Source organism: Aedes aegypti, chromosome 3 (genome assembly GCF_002204515.2).
Source record: "Aedes aegypti strain LVP_AGWG chromosome 3, AaegL5.0 Primary Assembly, whole genome shotgun sequence".
Lineage (NCBI taxonomy): Eukaryota > Metazoa > Arthropoda > Insecta > Diptera > Culicidae > Aedes > Aedes aegypti.
Window position 1 is genome coordinate 52257618 of NC_035109.1, and position 17914 is coordinate 52275531.

Genomic DNA, 17914 nt, shown 5'->3' on the forward strand with positions numbered 1-17914 from the left:
ACTAAGTGTCTTGCTTTCGAAGCGTCCGGGAATTCGATGCAATACGGTATATGTTAAATTCACGTTCAAACAATTTTCGCATTTTTTATGGGCCATACTGTATTCTTAACATTCGAGTTCTTTTATTAATTCTTTCGCCAAAACACTCACAAAAGTTCCGAACAATTTCTTTAGAGAATTATATACTGTCTGGGATGTCGTCCGTGGGATCTTCCAAATAAAATACCAGACATTGTTTCTTGAAACAGCTCTAACGATTCTTCTGCAGATTTTTCAAAGACATTTTTCAACAGAATTATTGATGCATCGAAGCATTGATTTTTTTTTAGAAATTCGATCATGATTGTTTCAGCTTTTAGAAATTACTCTATAAATTGTTTCAAATGGTAATCCCGGGACTCTTAAATTCTAAAATAACATCTAGATCCAGAGATTTATCCACTCTTCATTTTTGGCTCAAAAACCAGTCGCGGAATACATCAAAACATTGTTTTAAAACTTGATTTATCGACTGTTTATAGTTTTCTTCGCTTTGGTTTGGTCCCTGTTTTCTTTTGATTCCTTGAGACTGGATGCCAAACCAAAGCGAAGGATTGTTTTAAAAATCTCATTACAAATTACACTACGAATCACTCCATATTCATACCCGAGCAACACACATGTTATATTTGTGTATTATCAACTGATATATGACTAGTTTTGGTCATATATCAGTTGATAATACACAATTATAACATGTGTGTTGCTGGGGTATCCAATTTATATCAGATTTCTAAAGTACCTAATGTATGTGTTAGCAATGAAAATAAAGTTTTGGAAGAACTTCTAAATAAATTTGTTGGAGCCTCAATTAAATTCGAAAAAAATCCCAAATTTCCAAAAAATAAAGAATTGTAACTTAAACTAAATGTTTTTGTATCTAACATCTTGAAAAATGATGGACAACGGAACAACGAAATATTGTTTATAATCTTTTCTCTAGAGGTGAATAATTACAGAAAAATTGAAAGCTCTCTATTAAAAAACTGACTTTCTCAAGAAGTTTCATCAGAATCTTGTTTTGAAATTATCCTTGAAAAAGTACAAGCAATTCATCTAGAAATCCTTCCTTGACTTCTGGATTCCCCAGAATTCTACCAGAAAGCACAAGAACTATTTTTTAAGAAATTATTTGAAAGAAGATCCTTGCATTTTTTTTTAAATAATTCTAATAAATTCCTGTCCCCACAGTCATTTAGTTAAATGTTTCTCCACAGGCTCCTTTAGCGCTATGCACATTTCAGAAGCAAAATGTTTTAACAAAATTTCCTCTGAAAATTCGAAGGCAAGAGACATTTCGAAAAAACTTTTTCGTTGATAATTCTGGTATAATCCCGGGAGTTGAAGCATCATTTCCCGAAAAAAAAATCATTCAAGAATTACTTTTGTGACGTATTTTGGAAATATTTCTGAAGGACTTTCAATGAACTACACCAAATTATAGGTAATTAAATGTTTGAAAAAACTATTTGAAGGAATTTATAGGGGAATTTTTAGTAGAACTTTCAATAAAAACAATATTTTTCTTTCGTAGAAATTGAAAGGGAAAATTTTGAACTCTTGAAAGATTTTGCGTTGTTTAATCGAATCCGGGAACATATTCCGGAATACATTTGTGGATAAAAAGTAGACATGGAAGAAATGGTTGCCCTCCAGGGGAGAAATTCACGTTATGAAAATATCTCACAATGTTATTTGAGGGGTCCAAACGCGAAGGGGTGTAAGAGACATTTTGGTCGGTTATGAGTTAAGTATACAAAATTCTATAGTTTCTAAGCTTTACAACGGTATTTTTAGGTTATTTTTTCGTTTAACAGAAAAAATATCATCATTCGTAGAAGATTGGCTTGCAATGTAATTTATATGGAAAAACTTTCAAGCCGATTTTTTCAAAACCAGGTTTTTGTCACTTACTCAACTTTGCTTCTAAACCCCTCACTTAACTAATTTCCAAGAGAATTGTAGCAAAAGTTCTGAAGACTCCTTTCGATTTTCCTTGAGTAATGTGATCATACTTATATTCTATAAGGAAGACACCCTTTTGCTAAAGATCTGTTGCAAATTAGTCAAATAATTGATGATTCTGGACGGGTCCTGGCGCCGCCTATTCCTACGCCAATGGTTATTCCCATGGAGGATGGAAGATATGACAACCCAAATAACAAATTCACAGCAATTTGGCATTCGAGTGGATTTATTATTGTTTTAAGACAGTTACGTGAATGCTATGATAGCTAGAGGCAACATTTAACGTTGCTAGAAGATGATATTTTGTAAGTCAGCTCTTGGTTGTTTTCAAAACCTTTTAGAGACAAACTATTAAGTTAAAATTTTGTGGCTACAAAACCAGCTTTATTGCAGCATAGCATGCCTCATTTTAACTGCTAGTGGTGGTTGAGTGACACCTATTTGTGACGGCTATGATAAAAGATTGATATAATACACCTTGTTGCCGTAAAAGCTGCTTTTAAACTGATTGACTTGCACTTTAATCTTGATAACTTACCTTATTGATACCTCTTAAATCGATATTTGGGCTCTTCAGATGCATTACGAATGCATGCGAACACTTATTCCCGACGAAAAAACGACGAACTAATGTCCGTTTTATTTTTTTTTGCGTAAATTCTTCATAATAGCATACTCAAACTGCAAACTTTGTTGAATGCTGCTTGGTTGCCATAAAAAGCGAAAAAAGCTGGATCATCTTCAATCAACATTTGTTGAAGCAATTTTACATCCGCAAATGCCGAATGATAACAGTGCGCCCTTATTTGTGTATTTATGATGGCAAAACAGCATTTGTTGATGACAATCTATCAATTATGACTCTTTAATGAATGTTCGAATCCTCTGAGCAGAATCTCAAATAGAGAAACTTGAAAGTAGATGGAGTACCGTGTACCTTTTAATTCCGCTCCTAAATGCTTATCTTTGACAGATACGCGTATTTCGACTACCACTTGCAGTCTTCTTCAGTGTCAGTTACTCGTATCGTATCGTAGTGGATACGAGTAACTGACACTGAAGAAGACTGCAAGTGGTAGTCGAAATACGCGTATCTGTCAAAGATAAGCATTTAGGAGCGGAATTAAAAGGTACACGGTACTCCATCTACTTTTAAGTTTCTCTATCTTATTTTCTTTTGTTTGCGTTGGAATAAATCCGGCAAGATCGACGTTATGATAAAATCATTTTCAAGATGAAGCGACATTCATCTAGAACAGGTGGCCTCAAAATAGCTACCATAAATGCTATTTTGCTTTATTCGTGTGACATAATTATACACTTCATAGCCTCTTTCAGAGTGGGCCAACTAGTCACGTTCTAATCTACAAGAGGTTTTGGGGGATGCGATGAAAACAACAGTGCCTTGACAATGGTTTTATGGGCGTTAACCCTCTAATACCCAAATTTTTGTTTTCGATCTAAATATTATTTTTCGTTATCTAAAATCATTGTAAACACGGTTTGGGCAATTAATTATTTTTCTTCGCAAATTTATGAATTTTGATTTTTGATTTTTATTATTTTTATTTTTGAACATCCCTATCCTTTTAATTTTTTTTCTTGAAGCCTCTTCTTGTTACTGATTTTTGACAATAATAAAAAATTGAGTTTTTACTATACTTTTGAAAATATGATTTTTTTTATTTTTTTTCTGGAAGATTTTTCATTTTCCGTGTAACTAACGGAAAAACAGATTTGAAAATATTTCAATACCATCAGACTCTTCTTCTGTGATAGGTTGATCGTAGAAAAATATAAAAGTTACGATTTTTTATAATACACGTTAAATGAATCCCAGGCATTTGTAGGTTATATAAGAATACAATTTTTCAAACAATTTTCGATAATACAAATAAGTTTCAAAAATCATAAAAACTTTGCTTATATGCGTGTTATGAGTCAAGGTTTAAGCCAAAAATAAAATCATTTTAATTTCCGAGCTACGAAAAAATACACAAAATTCCAAAGTGTACCCCGTCTAAAGGCGGGGTTGGGTATTAGAGGGTTAATTTATAGCACCCTGGAAGTAATTCGTAAAACTAAAATTGTTACTTGGGAAGGTTTTTCATGGTTTCCTCATACCTAGTGAAGCGAGACATGGTTTGTGCATGTCCTTCAAAAGTTCTGTTTCGTTTGAAGAACGATTGAGAATATATATATATATGTACATATAGTAAAAATCTTGAGGAACTTCAAAACTTCTTGAACCGTTAGAAAAACTAAAAAAGCAATTTTTCATGGCATATCTAAATGAATTAATAAATGGTTTCTAAAAAAAATCTACGAGCAATACTTTATATATTCTGCCTAGACACATTGCCGTCAACATTCCTGGAAGTAATTCTCGAGAAGTTTCTGGAGCATCCACATAGAACTTTTAGGAGATTCTTGAAGCATCTTTGAAAGAAGTAATCGATTGAACTAACAGCAGTCGCATCATGTTAGCACGGTGGTCCTAGCCATTTCTAAACGTGTGATCACTCTTGGTATAATCTAACAAAGCATTGCTGAAAGTTTTCAAAGTAATTTCTGTAGAACTCACACACTCGCTAGAAGCTCTTGGCTGATTCAGAATTTCCGTAGGAATTTATGGAAGTAGTTCTTAGTTAATTTCTGGAAAATGATTTGATCAAATTCACACATCAGCCATAGGCATATTTAGAGCATATTATGATTTTTTTTCGAAATATTTGTTTTTCTTGCAGAATCGTTGAAGACATTTTAGCAAAATATTTGAAGGAGTTTCTGCGTAATGAAACATTTTTCAATTATCTCCAGTTTCTCCTGAAAACTTTTGTTATTGTTTTTGTTAACTGGGTATTTACGGCGCTGAAAAAAAAAAAACTACACAAGTTAACAAAATTTGTTATCTAGAACTTTATTAACCATTTGTTATTTAGAAATAGATGAGGGAATTAAAACTGTCCCACTGGTTCACCTGCTTATAAGAGAAAAAAAACACACTTTCAATTTACTTAACCTAACTTAACCTATGCACTTCAACAGAAAAGTAATCGCCTATCTCAATGCGTGGGAAATTTCTTGCAAGAAATGGTCAAGAAAAGCATTATTATTTGATCGCAGTACACAGTTGATACGAAATGTCATTTCAAATGGAGCTAACTGTAGAAAATTTCTTGACCATTTCTTCCGCAGAAATTTTTACTTTTCTTGAGCGGAACAGCATACTTAGCTTGTTTTGTTTTGCGTGAGAACTTTTGGCGAAAAACACGGTTGTAGGCTGACCAAAACTTCTATCTTCTTTTTGGCATTATGTCCCCACTGGGAAAACGCCTTCTTTATTCGCTAAAGCACTTCAACAGTTATTATATATTTAACGTGTGACATGAACGACGATACTCAATGGCAAGTCAGAGAAATTTTCATTACGAAAACATCCTGGACCGACCGGGAATCGAACCCAGACACCTTCAGTAGCCACGGATTTTACCACTAGGCTAGTGAAAGCCCCTTCGACATAACGTGGTGGTAAAATCATAGGAGAGAGTGGGGTCCGACAGGAATCATGGTGAAATAGAGTGAGAAAACTGGTGGGATAAAGTAGTGCGCCGCCAATTTTTTATTGTTTTTTTTAACTATTGGAGTCTGAAATCATATGGGTTTCTCGGGAAAGTTTGTTCAATATATTGAAAGAAATCGTGCGAGCCATAAACAATTATTGTTTCAAGGAAATGGTCTATAACTCAACAATGCAACACAAATCAACAATCGTCGCGATGCTATTGTTTATTGATTTGACTAACTGTAGGAATTCGTATCAAATTTACCACGTGAATCGTGCGGGTATGTGTGTGATTTCCTGTTGGTGGCGTAAAAGCATCCCAATGATAACACTTTTCGCCCATCACCTACACGATAAGCAGTTTATGTAAATAACAAAAAAATAACATCCGATACCCGTTTCTCTCACTTTCTCAGTCTCAGCAGTCTGGGAAGGTACCGATGTTGGTTTGGTATCTTCTTTTCGGTAAAGATAGCAGTTTCGACTGTTACCGAAAGGTTCACCCGCACACAGCGGACCATGCGCCGTTACGTATAGTCGGATGCTTTTCCGTCGGTGGTGGGTTGTTTTGATTTTTCTGGCCTGTACGGAGGCAAGGTGTGTTCGTATATTCCTGGGTGTTATATCCACCACTGACGGACTCAGTATCTCGTGGTTGCCATGGTTCTCTGTGTGCACGGGAGAGCACGCGAGTATCGTGAGTGAGGCTTTGGCGTGAAGCTATCGAACGCATGAACCTCCGAATTCAGTATCAGTATGTCACTTGAATTGCGTCGACTCGGTTCGGTGATGTTCCGTCGTACGGAGATTCCTTCCGCCTAGAGTTCTGTCATACAGCTAGGAGCCACACACAGTGCATAGATAGCTAGGGAAGACAAGTTGAAGGTAGTCCAAGATTGACGCACACCTTTCGGTGGTGCCCTTCAAAGTCCGATTGGATATTATTAGAGGTGTTAAATCGCGACGGAAAGGTTTTTTGAATAGTTGGGCTTTTATTCGCGAGGGGACGGATCTTGGGCGGTCGTTCCCGCAGTAGGCCCTGAATTTCGGTCGAAGAAGCGTTTCACATCTAGCGGATCCTAGTAGACTAGGGGTGGTCCAGGGGCACAGAGATCTACCGTAGCAGCCGCAAAGGGTTCCTCTGATTCGATAAAATTGTGAATGTGGTGCAATTTTCGCCAATAAAAATCGCATTTTTTGGTTGGAAATTCGGGCAGTGGTGTATTGCTTCGGGTGTTGAGTGTCAAAGTGTGCCACTTGGTGGTGTGTGCAGGAAGAAATTTATTGAAAATATTGGCAGTCGTCGCCTGAAGAAGGTCGCTGCGGCTGTCATCGCGAGAGTTCGACCGTGCAGTTGCGCTGGTGTGAGTGTTCGCTTTTTCTCGTGGTTTTGCGGCCGCAAGTGGTGTTGCGTTGTGTTTGGTGTTGTTGCGTGTGGTGTATTGTTTGTTCTTCACCTCACTGGCCACCCCCGGGACGACGTCTACGGTGTGTGTTCATTTCGCCGCCAGTATTTTTTATTTCGCACAGTGCCAGAGGAACCACTTGACGTAACCATCGACGGTATCCGTGTATGTAGGTGCTGAATTCACCACCGATATATCTCTCGGGCTAATCTCCAAGTGTGTGCGGTTTTGTGTTTTTATTCACAGTTCCGTCGGCGAGTGCATTATCTGTGAAATCTAAGAAGCAAAACAAATTCGCTTTTTTGTGGTGTCAATTTTCTTCCAGTGTGTATCCAATGATCGAACGCTTGTTCAGTGACGAAGAATAAATCCCGTGAAGATCTGTGTTGAGTTGTGTTGAAAGTTAAGTTAAAACCCAGAAAAGAAGAAGAAAAGCAATCGATTCGGTTGAAAACCATGACCCGGTCACTGCGATTGCTAGTGCTGGGGGCATTTTGCCTAGCCTACTTCTGTTGTGATGCAAGCAAGTTGGGCACAAAAGCCGGCCTTGATGAACAGGCGGCTGCTGCGTCCCTGAAGGAAGAAACCCTCCAGAGCAACATGCTGCCCGAGGAGGAACCGGTGCATGTTACCAAGGGACCGAAGCTGACCGGGAACAAACCCACCAAAGTTACGCCGGCGATCGAGAAAGGACCCTCCAATGAATGTAAGTCCTAGGACTTAGACAACACCTAACCTTATCACCTCTTTCTGCGTGTCGCACAATATTAACTGCAAACACGTGACGGGATTCTATTGCTCGCAAATATATGTAGGGTGGGAATTGCCGGCAGAGGTGATTGCTACCTACTGTGGCGATCAATTGACTTTTGACACCGATGGTGGTACATATAGCAGGCTGGGTGGTTTGAAATTGAAATTGTGAGATATTGTCGCAGCGGTGCCTACTTTGTTTGTCCCTCATTCTATACAATGATGATAATTGGAGAAGGTTGAGGCGAAATTGTTTTCGGTGATTGGTTGGAGCAGTTTTGATTTGCCGCGTGGACGTTTATTGGACGAGTGACGATGATGGTTTTTGGCGTTTGACGCGGGAAAAAATGCCAAAATAATTCAATTATTTCGGTTTTGAAGTCGATTGAGTTATTTAGATTCGACGGTGACAATGTAAATGGAGGCGAAATGAGATATACGTTCCTATGAATTAGGATACGTTCGTTAGTGTCAGCTAATTTAATTAGACGTTCGAGAACATACGGCAAAAGCGTTATAAATCGGTTTTGATGAGGAGTTTTGCGATAGATTTTTTTTCGTTGGATTACATTTCGTGCCTCTACGACTTCCATTCAGGAACTAACATTGGAGCTTATAAATTGAATGCGTTTGTTTATGTAAAATGTGAAAAATATGTTTGTTTTCCTTTTGGATTTAGATTGGAATAAGTTAGGTTTAACGATGCAATTTATATATTGACTTCATAACAAGGCTCTCAGCTTTTCACCGTTCAAAGACCCTAAAAATTGCAATCAGTGTAAAAATCAGCGTACTCGGAACATAAATCCAACATTAAATATTCGTATTCATTCTTTCTAGCAATTCTTAACTTAGTATAGTCAAATTTATGTCTGAAAGTAAAGAATTTCTTTCTTTAAACGAGTACATTATGGGGTAGGCGTGAAAATCGCTACTGGAGGGTTTTGTTTCTCAGATCTGAAAAAATCCTGGAGTTTTGATTTTTTAAATCCCTAGAACTCCCGAGATCCCATGAAAAAAAAAACAAATTATTTTGAATTTAGTGTAAGCTTCATAGATTTTCTGTACTAATGTTTTACAAATGATAATACGTCATCATTCGCAAAACATTGTTATTTGATGGTCTTTTATCACACGGCTTTCTATAAGGCTTGATTATTCATAATTTTATTATTGTTTTTCATCACGCAAACACGCTTTTCCTCTACCCCCGTCCTTTTTCAATTTACCACTAGCCATCCTTATATCAGCTATAGGGGACGGACCTGGTGTAGTGGTTAGAACACACGCCTCTCACGCCGAGGACCTGGGATCGAATCCCATCCCCGAGATAGTCACTAAAAATTTCAGTGACGACTTCCTTCGAAAGGGAAGTAAAGCAGTTGGTCCCGAGATGAACTAGCCCAGGGCTAAAAATCTCGTTAATAAAGATAGAAAAAAAAATATCAGCAATCTTTCTAACTTCTCTGTTCTATTTTATGTCATGGAAAGGAACTTCTTTATAAATATTATATTCCAATGAAATACATTTGGAAGACATGTTTTTTTTTATTTCTAGACATTCAAAATTCTAGGCATATTTCAAAAGTAGATTTAGGGATGTTGAATCTGATGCCGTTCTCAGAAATGTTCCAACACGCCACAATTTTTAGCTACAGATCGCCTAAGTTGTGTAAAAAACTGGTTTCATTAATGTATACATGAAATCTAAAGTATGATTTATCAAAATTTTTAGTTATCTAATCCATCAAGCAAACAAAATAGGACTTCAACTATCATTACAGAAAAATTTGGTTGAAATTGCATGATTTAATTTTTATTAAATTGATTAACATGCTTGTGATCTTCTTACAAAATTCTTCGTTTCTTTTATATGGCATAATACAATACTTTTCTAACCAATCAAAAACTAAGTTTGGAGCAAGCCAAGAATAGGATCCGGCTCCTTACAGTGCTATTTTTCAGGATAGACATGCATATTCAAGGAACCAATAGTAACAACTTACAATTCAAGGAACCAATGAGTAACAACTTACAATTAATTCGACTTACACAATTTTGTGATCGATAAGGATCCCATGAGAATCTATTTCAAGCATATTTTTTCAACATTCGGAAGGATTCGAGAAAAATGCAGTATATTGTAAAACATTTCAAATCTTGTTTCAAATGTTTTGCATTTTTTTCTATTGCTGTATCTACTATGGGTTGGAAAAAAAGAACACTGCTTCTAACCACTGTTAAGCAATTTCGATTTGTTTTGAAGTAGATTGAAAAACTGATAAAATGATCAAATAAACACTTTTGCTCTGCGCATCTCACATACACCATAATGATTCGTCGACCTCAGGGCTCTACATCAGAAGCATCTAAGGATTCTGCATCAAAATCCTCTCGGGTTTCTACTTCTGAATTCACTCAGGAATCTGCATAAGAATCCTTTCAGGATTCTGTTTCAGAATAATTCCAGGATTCTGTCTGGGAATCTTTTAAGTATTTTAGTTCAGTTTCCTCTTAGTTCTTGGTCACAATCCTCTCAGGATTCTTTTTCAGAATCCTATCAGGAATCTGGTTTAGGATCCTCTCAGGATTCTGGGACTGAATTTTATCTGGAATCCTCTAAGGGTGCTAGTTTAGAATCCTCTCAGGATTGTGGTGTAGAATTTCGTAAAACATACAATCGCTTCAATGAAAACAACCTAACCTCGGTCTTTCCGGCATATTTGTTAGTCAGTCACAAATATGTCCTTCACTTGCATAATTGTCCCAAGCGTGGAAAACTTCTACACTTACTATCTCTTGGACCCTTCCTCCATCCAAATCATTTTGACATGTCGGTCGGTTTTTAGTTGAGTTGAGGAAATTCTACTTCCAAACGTTTAACAATATTTTCACTGTTAATCACTGTTTATCACTGACTTTTTTTCTAGCCCCTTCATTTTCATGCCACTTCCAGGTAATTACCCAAATGTTTAGATATTACTCTGGAAATTTCAAAAGGAGTTCATTTCCCAAGGAATTTCACCACGAATTTTCCTAGGGAATTTTTCTAACAATTTTGTTTAGGATACCTCAAGAATTAATTCAATATAGGATTTTTCGAAGTAGAACCACAGAAATAGAACTTCTACAAAGATTATTTCATAAATCATCTGAATTCCTCCTAAAATTCTCAGATTTTTTTTTCAAGAAAGTCCTAACTCCACCAAGATTTTATCCAGTGATTCATCCTTAGATTTCCCTGGGACATCCTCCAAGACTCCCGGTCAAAACGTCTTCTAGGGTTTCTTTTAAAATTGTCTCTTAAGATTTATACAAGATTTTAACTAGGAATTTCTCTAAGAATTGCCCCAGAGATTCCTTTTCAGATTTCCACAGAAATTCCTTCAGTAATTCTTTGCGATTTTCTCAAGAAAGTATGGAAAGTTTTTTTTTTCAGGAGTATTGCCAGGGAAATGCAAAGGCAATTTTCCGGTAAAATAAAGCAGTGAGGTAACTTGGGTAGGTTTTAATGCCACCCTTGATGATGGATCTCTGAACTCCTGGACTCTTGAGAGAGTTTTAGAAGTTTACCATACGTTTAGACAAACTCCGGATAGTTCATTAATCTCATGGTCGCTACCTTCACACAAACTTCTTCTAACTTTCCGTGATGCTTTTGAATGGATGTAATCGTCTCTGTAAAGGGTGTCAACGATGAAATTGCCACACACAAAATTGATTCGCAAAATTCGAGTTTTCATCCGATTGCCATCAAATTTTCAGAGATTGAATAATAACTATTAAACTTGCCCGCACCTTGGCCTTAACCCCGGCCTTATGATTCGGCACAACCTGTGAATCAACCGTTTTTTGCATGTAAACCCATACTTTCTTCAGTTCCTCGACTGTCTTCACTACTTTAGGTCGTTTAAGAAGGTGCTGCTTCATAATCGCCCAGTACTTCTCGATGGGACAGAGCGCCGATCTGATGTTGGGAGGGTTGAACATTTTCGGCACGAAATTGACCTTATTGTCCGCATACCACTCTAGCACGTCCTTTGAGTAGTGGCATGAGGCCAAATCCGTCCAGAAGATTGTTGGGACGTTGTGGGCCTTCAGGAGAGGAATCAGCCGCTTCTGGAGGCACTCTTCCATGTACACCTGTCCGTTCATCGTGTCCTGGGTCACGAAAGGTGCATTCTGCTTCCCGCACGTGCAGATAGCTTGTCAAACCAGGAATTTCTTCACAAATTTGGACATCTTCTGAGTGCGGACCTGCTCTGGAACGCTGAACTTATCCTTGGCCGTGAAAAACAGGTTGCCGAGGATCTGTTTGAAGTCGGCCTTCACATATGTTTCGTCGTCCATGATGCAGCATTCATCTTTCGTCAGCATGTTGAGGTACAACTTCCTGGCACGGGTTTTGGCGGACTTGTTCTGCTTCTCGTCGCGATTAGGGGCCTTTTGTACCTTGAACGTTCGAAGCCCAGCCTTAGTTTTGGCCTTCTGGACATAACGTCGGCTTAGGTGCAGGTTCTTAGCCACATCCCGAACGGAGGCGTTCGGGTTTCGGTTGAAGGCCCCAACTACGCGGTTGTGATTTTTGGTGTTGTACGGAATACTTTTTCCTTCACTTCCGGGCTTCTGATCATCACTCGCGACACCGTGGAATTCGCGATTCCCAACGTTTCAGCGACGGAACGATGCGAGAGATCCTTGTTCTCGTGATGAATGCGCAAGATTTTATCACGCACGAGCTGTTCTTTCGACTCCATTTCCGCGAGTTTTGATCACAGGACTTTAAAACTTGCAGGATGCATAATGCACTATGAATAAAATCCACCCAAATTTTCATTAAATTCTACCCAACGGTTAAAAAGTTAGAGCAATTTCATCGTGAACACCCTTTAATTCCCTCAAGAAGTCATCCAACTTACCTTTTTCCAGCATTTTCGGAAAAAACGGTGTCAAAACAACTCTCTTTAAGTAAACTAGAATATGTGTGCTTTCTCAACGCTAATGATGCCTAAATTGAAATTTTGGTAAATCCTGGGATTTTCAATAAATATCCTGCGATTCGGGATTTTGGTCTCGGAAACCCACCGGCAATCGCCTCTGCTACGTAAATAAAATTAAGTACAAGTACTAATTGAGTTCGTTTCTATGTAGAGATGATGAGCAGCTCATCTGAAAACGCCTTGAAACAGAGGCCTTCAGCTTTATATTCGTATTTTTAACCAATTATAACTCCCGAGAGATCGGCGGTTTGGATATCCTAGGGTGGAAAATGATGAAATGAAAATAGATTTCCATAGACGATTCAGACGAGAGACGAGATCAAGTCTGTATCAGTTGAAATCAAGAATTTCAAATCAATTGAGTTTTAGATAGCAGTATACTATACCAGTTTGATCAAACACAGTGTCGGTAGAATATTATTAAACCGAGGCCTTTTGGGCTCACATGCACTGGTATCTAATTTACTGGAGAGTTTTAAGTGAGTTTTCAGTTATCTTTGATTGTGACAATTCTAATTCATCATCATGATTCACTCACAACTACTTACGAAATCAAATGAACCAAATGTCTTAGAAGAAATGTGTAAAAACTGTGGAATTTTGCGGATGTTTTTGTGAGATTTTTTGAAAAAAATATTTGGATGCGGATGAAATTGAATTTATTGATTTTGTGGGTAATGAGAAACATTGTAGAAAAAGTAATTGAAAAACTGACACCAGGCTCTTTGAGGCTCCTGTTTGCGGTGTCAAAGCTGCACTCAAAACAGCTGCAAACAAAACAATGAAACGCTGAATTTAACAAAGTTCCAAAAATTTTGGTTTCAAATGACGAAACAAGTTAAGCTTTATTTAGTGGAGATCGAACCACTATATTCTCCAGCCAGGTGATCATAACTCGCATAACTTATGATCTCGCCCCCAAAAGCCATTAGTAACCAAGTGTGTAACTTGATGAAGCAAAGATCCTCCTCTGTCTACCACCAGTGGTGATAGTTTTTATTTTGATCCATTCATTTGATAAAAAACTAGGTTACCAATGGCTTTCAGAGCGAGATCATAAGTTATACGAGGTTTCGATAAACTAAAGAGTTCGTATCTCTCTTGATTTTTTTCTATATATATTTCAAATAAATTTCAACAATATATGCAAAATTAAAAAAAAGTTGACTCCTTTCCCCTTTTCATAAACAATTTTTGATCAATTCTCGCGAAACATTACTAAAGGACCTACATATGTACAAATGATCAATAACTGAGTCACATTAACTTCTTCTGTTGCGATTTTTGTATGAAACGCTAGTCAAGGAAATTGACTTTCGATCTTCCCAAAAGCTTTAGTATTCTATTGCTATAATCGAAAGACAGCGAGAGAGGAAAGAATCTCTCATTTGTACATAGGTCCTTTAGTAATGTTTCGCTAGAATTGTAACGCGTTAGGACACCCTCTCGTCTCTTCAAGCGATTTGTGGGTGAGCATTCCGATTTTAAATATCCAATGATTTTGATCTTTTACTAAAACGTAATCCTTTCATCAATCATCAAAATCATTAAAACATATTTTGTTGTATAAAAACATATTAACGTAATTTAAACCTATTGCGGCCAAAACTAAATCTGACAACGCCTAAAGAAATACCGGAGATTCAATAAATATGGTTTAAGGCCTCTTAACAAACGACATCAATCAGATTGGATTACAAAAGAGTTACAATATCCATCATTATCTACTTCAGAGAAAAATCCCTTTTTTAAATCATGACGATTAGCACCCGTTGAAACACCAAAACTCGCTCTATCTCTCAATCAGCATGTATGTATCTAACACCCAACAAAAACGAAACGAAACCAGCTGTTTCCAATGTGTCTGCCTGTCTGTTTTTCCGGGTGTCAAAAATGTAGCATGTAGCACTCTGCAGATCGATTACACGGTTATTGAAGTTGGAATCCTTCAAATCATAAAGTATTGCGTCCCAAGCAAAGCTGTTACATATTGCAACATTTTGTTTTTGGTTCGTTAGACATTGTGGCGATAAGCATATGGATTTTGGCTATGACTTACATTGAGTATCAATGTATTGTCTTGTCAAATGTACCTAATCAGAATGAAAAAAAAAAAAATGCTCATAGCTAAGTATTATAGCCTCTATTCCTGTTTCTTTTGTCTTAAAAAACTTGCATCCCCGGTCTTCGAAGAGGATTTACGCGGCACACGAAAGGATTTTGAATACAGTATGGTCTATCTTCCTGTATTCTCTGTCAAGACTATTTGCTTCAAAGCTGGTCATTAAAATCTAGACAAAATTGTGTGCAGAGTGACTTGCGTTGGGAATTTGAAAGATAACCAGAAATAGTGGGTTTTCAACTGTATTCATAAGCTCAGGAATAGTTCAAATATGTGTTTGAGGCACTGATATTCTGGAAGTCACGGTGTCTTTGTGGAGCAACTTTATTACAAAAAAATAGGTAAGTCTGAAATTTCGAACTAAAAACAATTAGACTTTGCTCTTTCATTTGCGACCAAAATCAAAAAAATCGGTCGGGGGGTCCAGAACATTTTTTTAGATTTTGTGTAAAGTATTTTTGGATATGTGTTTTTGTACCGACGCACATTGCGTTGAACGTATGGAGATACGGGACAAACTGCAAGATCAAACCATTTGAACACCTTGGCATGGAAGGTGAAGTTGTTTTTGGTCAAAAGAGCTGTAATAAGCATAAATGACATATAATATACTCATAATCTCAAAACTGTCTCAAGCGTCATTTTAATTATTTTCCACAAAAAACCTTGAAAATCGTACTTAAATTGATCATAATGATGTAAGAAGTAATTATGTAATATTTCTCGTAAAACTTATGATCTCGTCCTAAGGTGAAGATTCATCGAAGTCAAACCTCGAATTTTCAAGAGCAAAAATCTAGAGAACCTGACAACCTTTTGCGTTGAACATTTTATTGATTGGTCGCCACCAGCGAGTGACCAGTGAGTTACCGGTTGTCTGCTTCTCTAGACTTGTGCTTTTGAAAATTAGAGGTTTGGCTTCTATGTGTCTTCACCCTAAAAACCATTGGTATCCGAGAGTGTGGCTCGTTGTTATTAAGCAGATAAACGGACCAAAATAAAAACTATCACCGCTGGGAGGTAGTGGAGAATTTTCTCTTCATCGTAGCATTATTGAATAAGGTGTAAATCCATTCGTTTGCTCAGTAACAACAAGTTACACACTTGGTCACCAATGGCTTTGAGGACGAGATCATAAATTATGCGAAAATGTGCGCATCGTACCTTCGTGCTGTGCGTACACGAATTCTCTCTGCTCTTGGAAGTTTTTTTAAAAACTACCTAAAGCAATAAAACAGTACTTTTCAGTGCTAAAATTAAAAAACGGTACTTTTCAGTGCTACTAAAACAGTACTTTTCAGTACTATTTTTTCTACTATTGATCTTTTTACGATCCTTGTTTGGAACCGTGCCTTCGATTTTTCGTTGGACCCGTTGGCGAAAGCTAGCGGTGGTAATCCTTCTTGGACACCGTCTTGGGAAAAAACCTTTCGAAGGTCACGTCTTCTTTCGTTTATTAATTAAACATGGTATCAACAACAAACAAAAGGAAGGGTGAATCTCTGAATTCACTACTTCCTTCCAAAAAAGTGGGTTTTAAAACTGCCACTACACGTGGCAAGAATGGAAGAAAGGACGCTTCCCCGGAATGCGAACTTTCTTCCAAGGGTGAAATGAATAATTGTATCGAAATGAGCAATCAGTTCGATGCTCTAGACAAATTTTCCGAACACCAAATCGAAGCAGCCTCTAGTCCAGGCTCTTTGATTCAAGTGAGGAAGCAAAGAGTGCCGCCTATCGTGGTCAGTTGTTCCGAATTTGGTGGATTTAGGCAGGAGATCTTGAACTCCATTAGGGGAATCAAGGTTTCCTTCCAAATCGCAAAGAAAGGAGACTGTCGCGTTTTGCCGGAAACTCTTAAAGATCGTGAGCTTCTTCTCAAACATCTTGAAGAGAAGAAGCACAAATTTTTTACTTATGACGACAAAACTGAACGTTTGTTCAAAGTTGTCTTGAAAGGTCTCTCAAGTGACTATAAGTCACCTGAAGAGATCAAAAATGGAATAAATGATATACTTGGATTTTCCCCAGTCCAAGTAATCATTATGAAAAAGAGAACCCAATCTGGCATTGTTCGGAAAGGGCTTTCTCAAGAATTTTATTTAGTTCACTTTAACATAAAAGAACTAAATAATATTAAAGCTTTAGAAAAAGCTAAACTTTTGTTTGATGTCCGTGTGACATGGGAACATTTCCAGAAACCTGTAGGAAATTACCAGAACCCCACTCAGTGCCGTCGGTGCCAAAAGTGGGGTCATGGTACAAAAAATTGTCGCATGGATGCTAAATGCATGATTTGCGGAGGTTCTTCTCACGCCAAAGACGTCTGTCCAGTGAAGGAAGATACCACCAAATTCATATGTTGTAATTGCGGGGCTAACCATAAGTCCAATTTTTGGAATTGTCCTTCACGCAAAAGGGTCATTGAGGCTCGTGCCAGGCAGATGAAAGATAATATCCGTTACGATAACGGTCGTTTCCGGAATTTGCCTGGTAGAGTATCGAACAATGCTCATTTTTCAGTTAACGATCGCTTGATCATGAATCATACCCATCAGGAAGATCATAATCATGCTCATTCACAAACTAATTTTAATCCGTCGGGTAGCCGTTCGAATCTTTCAATTTCGAATGTATCTACCCACGGTAAATCCTTTGCCGATATCGTAGCAGGAAATTTGACCTCCTCCCCTGTTCGATCCATGGGTACCCATTCTACTTGTTTCAAATCAAATGGAAAAAACCCTACCGCCACAGGTAACTCCGCTTCTTCGTCTACCGGAAATTCCAATGGGAAATCACATGACATGTCTGCCTCTGATTTTAATTTTCTAACTGAACAATTGAATCTAATGATTGATGCAATGTTCCAAGCCACCACAATGACTGAAGCAGTCCAAGTAGGTGTAAAATTTACAAATCAAATTGTTATTGGATTACGTTTTTCTAATGGATCCAAATAATAATTTAAATATTTTAAATTGGAATGCTCGTTCTCTGAATGGTAAAGAGGACGAGCTGTTTAATTTTCTTACGGTTAATAACGTGCATATAGCAGTTA

General features: G+C 37.5%; 1 protein-coding gene across 15 annotated transcripts in view; it reads left to right on the forward strand.

The window, feature by feature from the left end:
- The first annotated feature begins 6310 nt into the window (after positions 1 to 6310).
- The window catches only part of LOC5576021 (very low-density lipoprotein receptor), a 1100036-nt gene continuing 1088432 nt past the window's right edge, over positions 6311 to 17914 (forward strand). For 10 of the 15 annotated variants that reach the window (XM_021855964.1, XM_021855956.1, XM_021855970.1 and 7 more), the window contains exon 1: positions 6311 to 7684. In XM_021855964.1, the coding sequence (XP_021711656.1) occupies positions 7435 to 7684 (250 nt within the window). In that variant the 5' untranslated portion in view covers positions 6311 to 7434. The remainder of the gene's footprint in view (positions 7685 to 17914) is intronic. The other 5 variants (XM_021855957.1, XM_021855958.1, XM_021855961.1 and 2 more) reach the window with 5 other exon arrangements.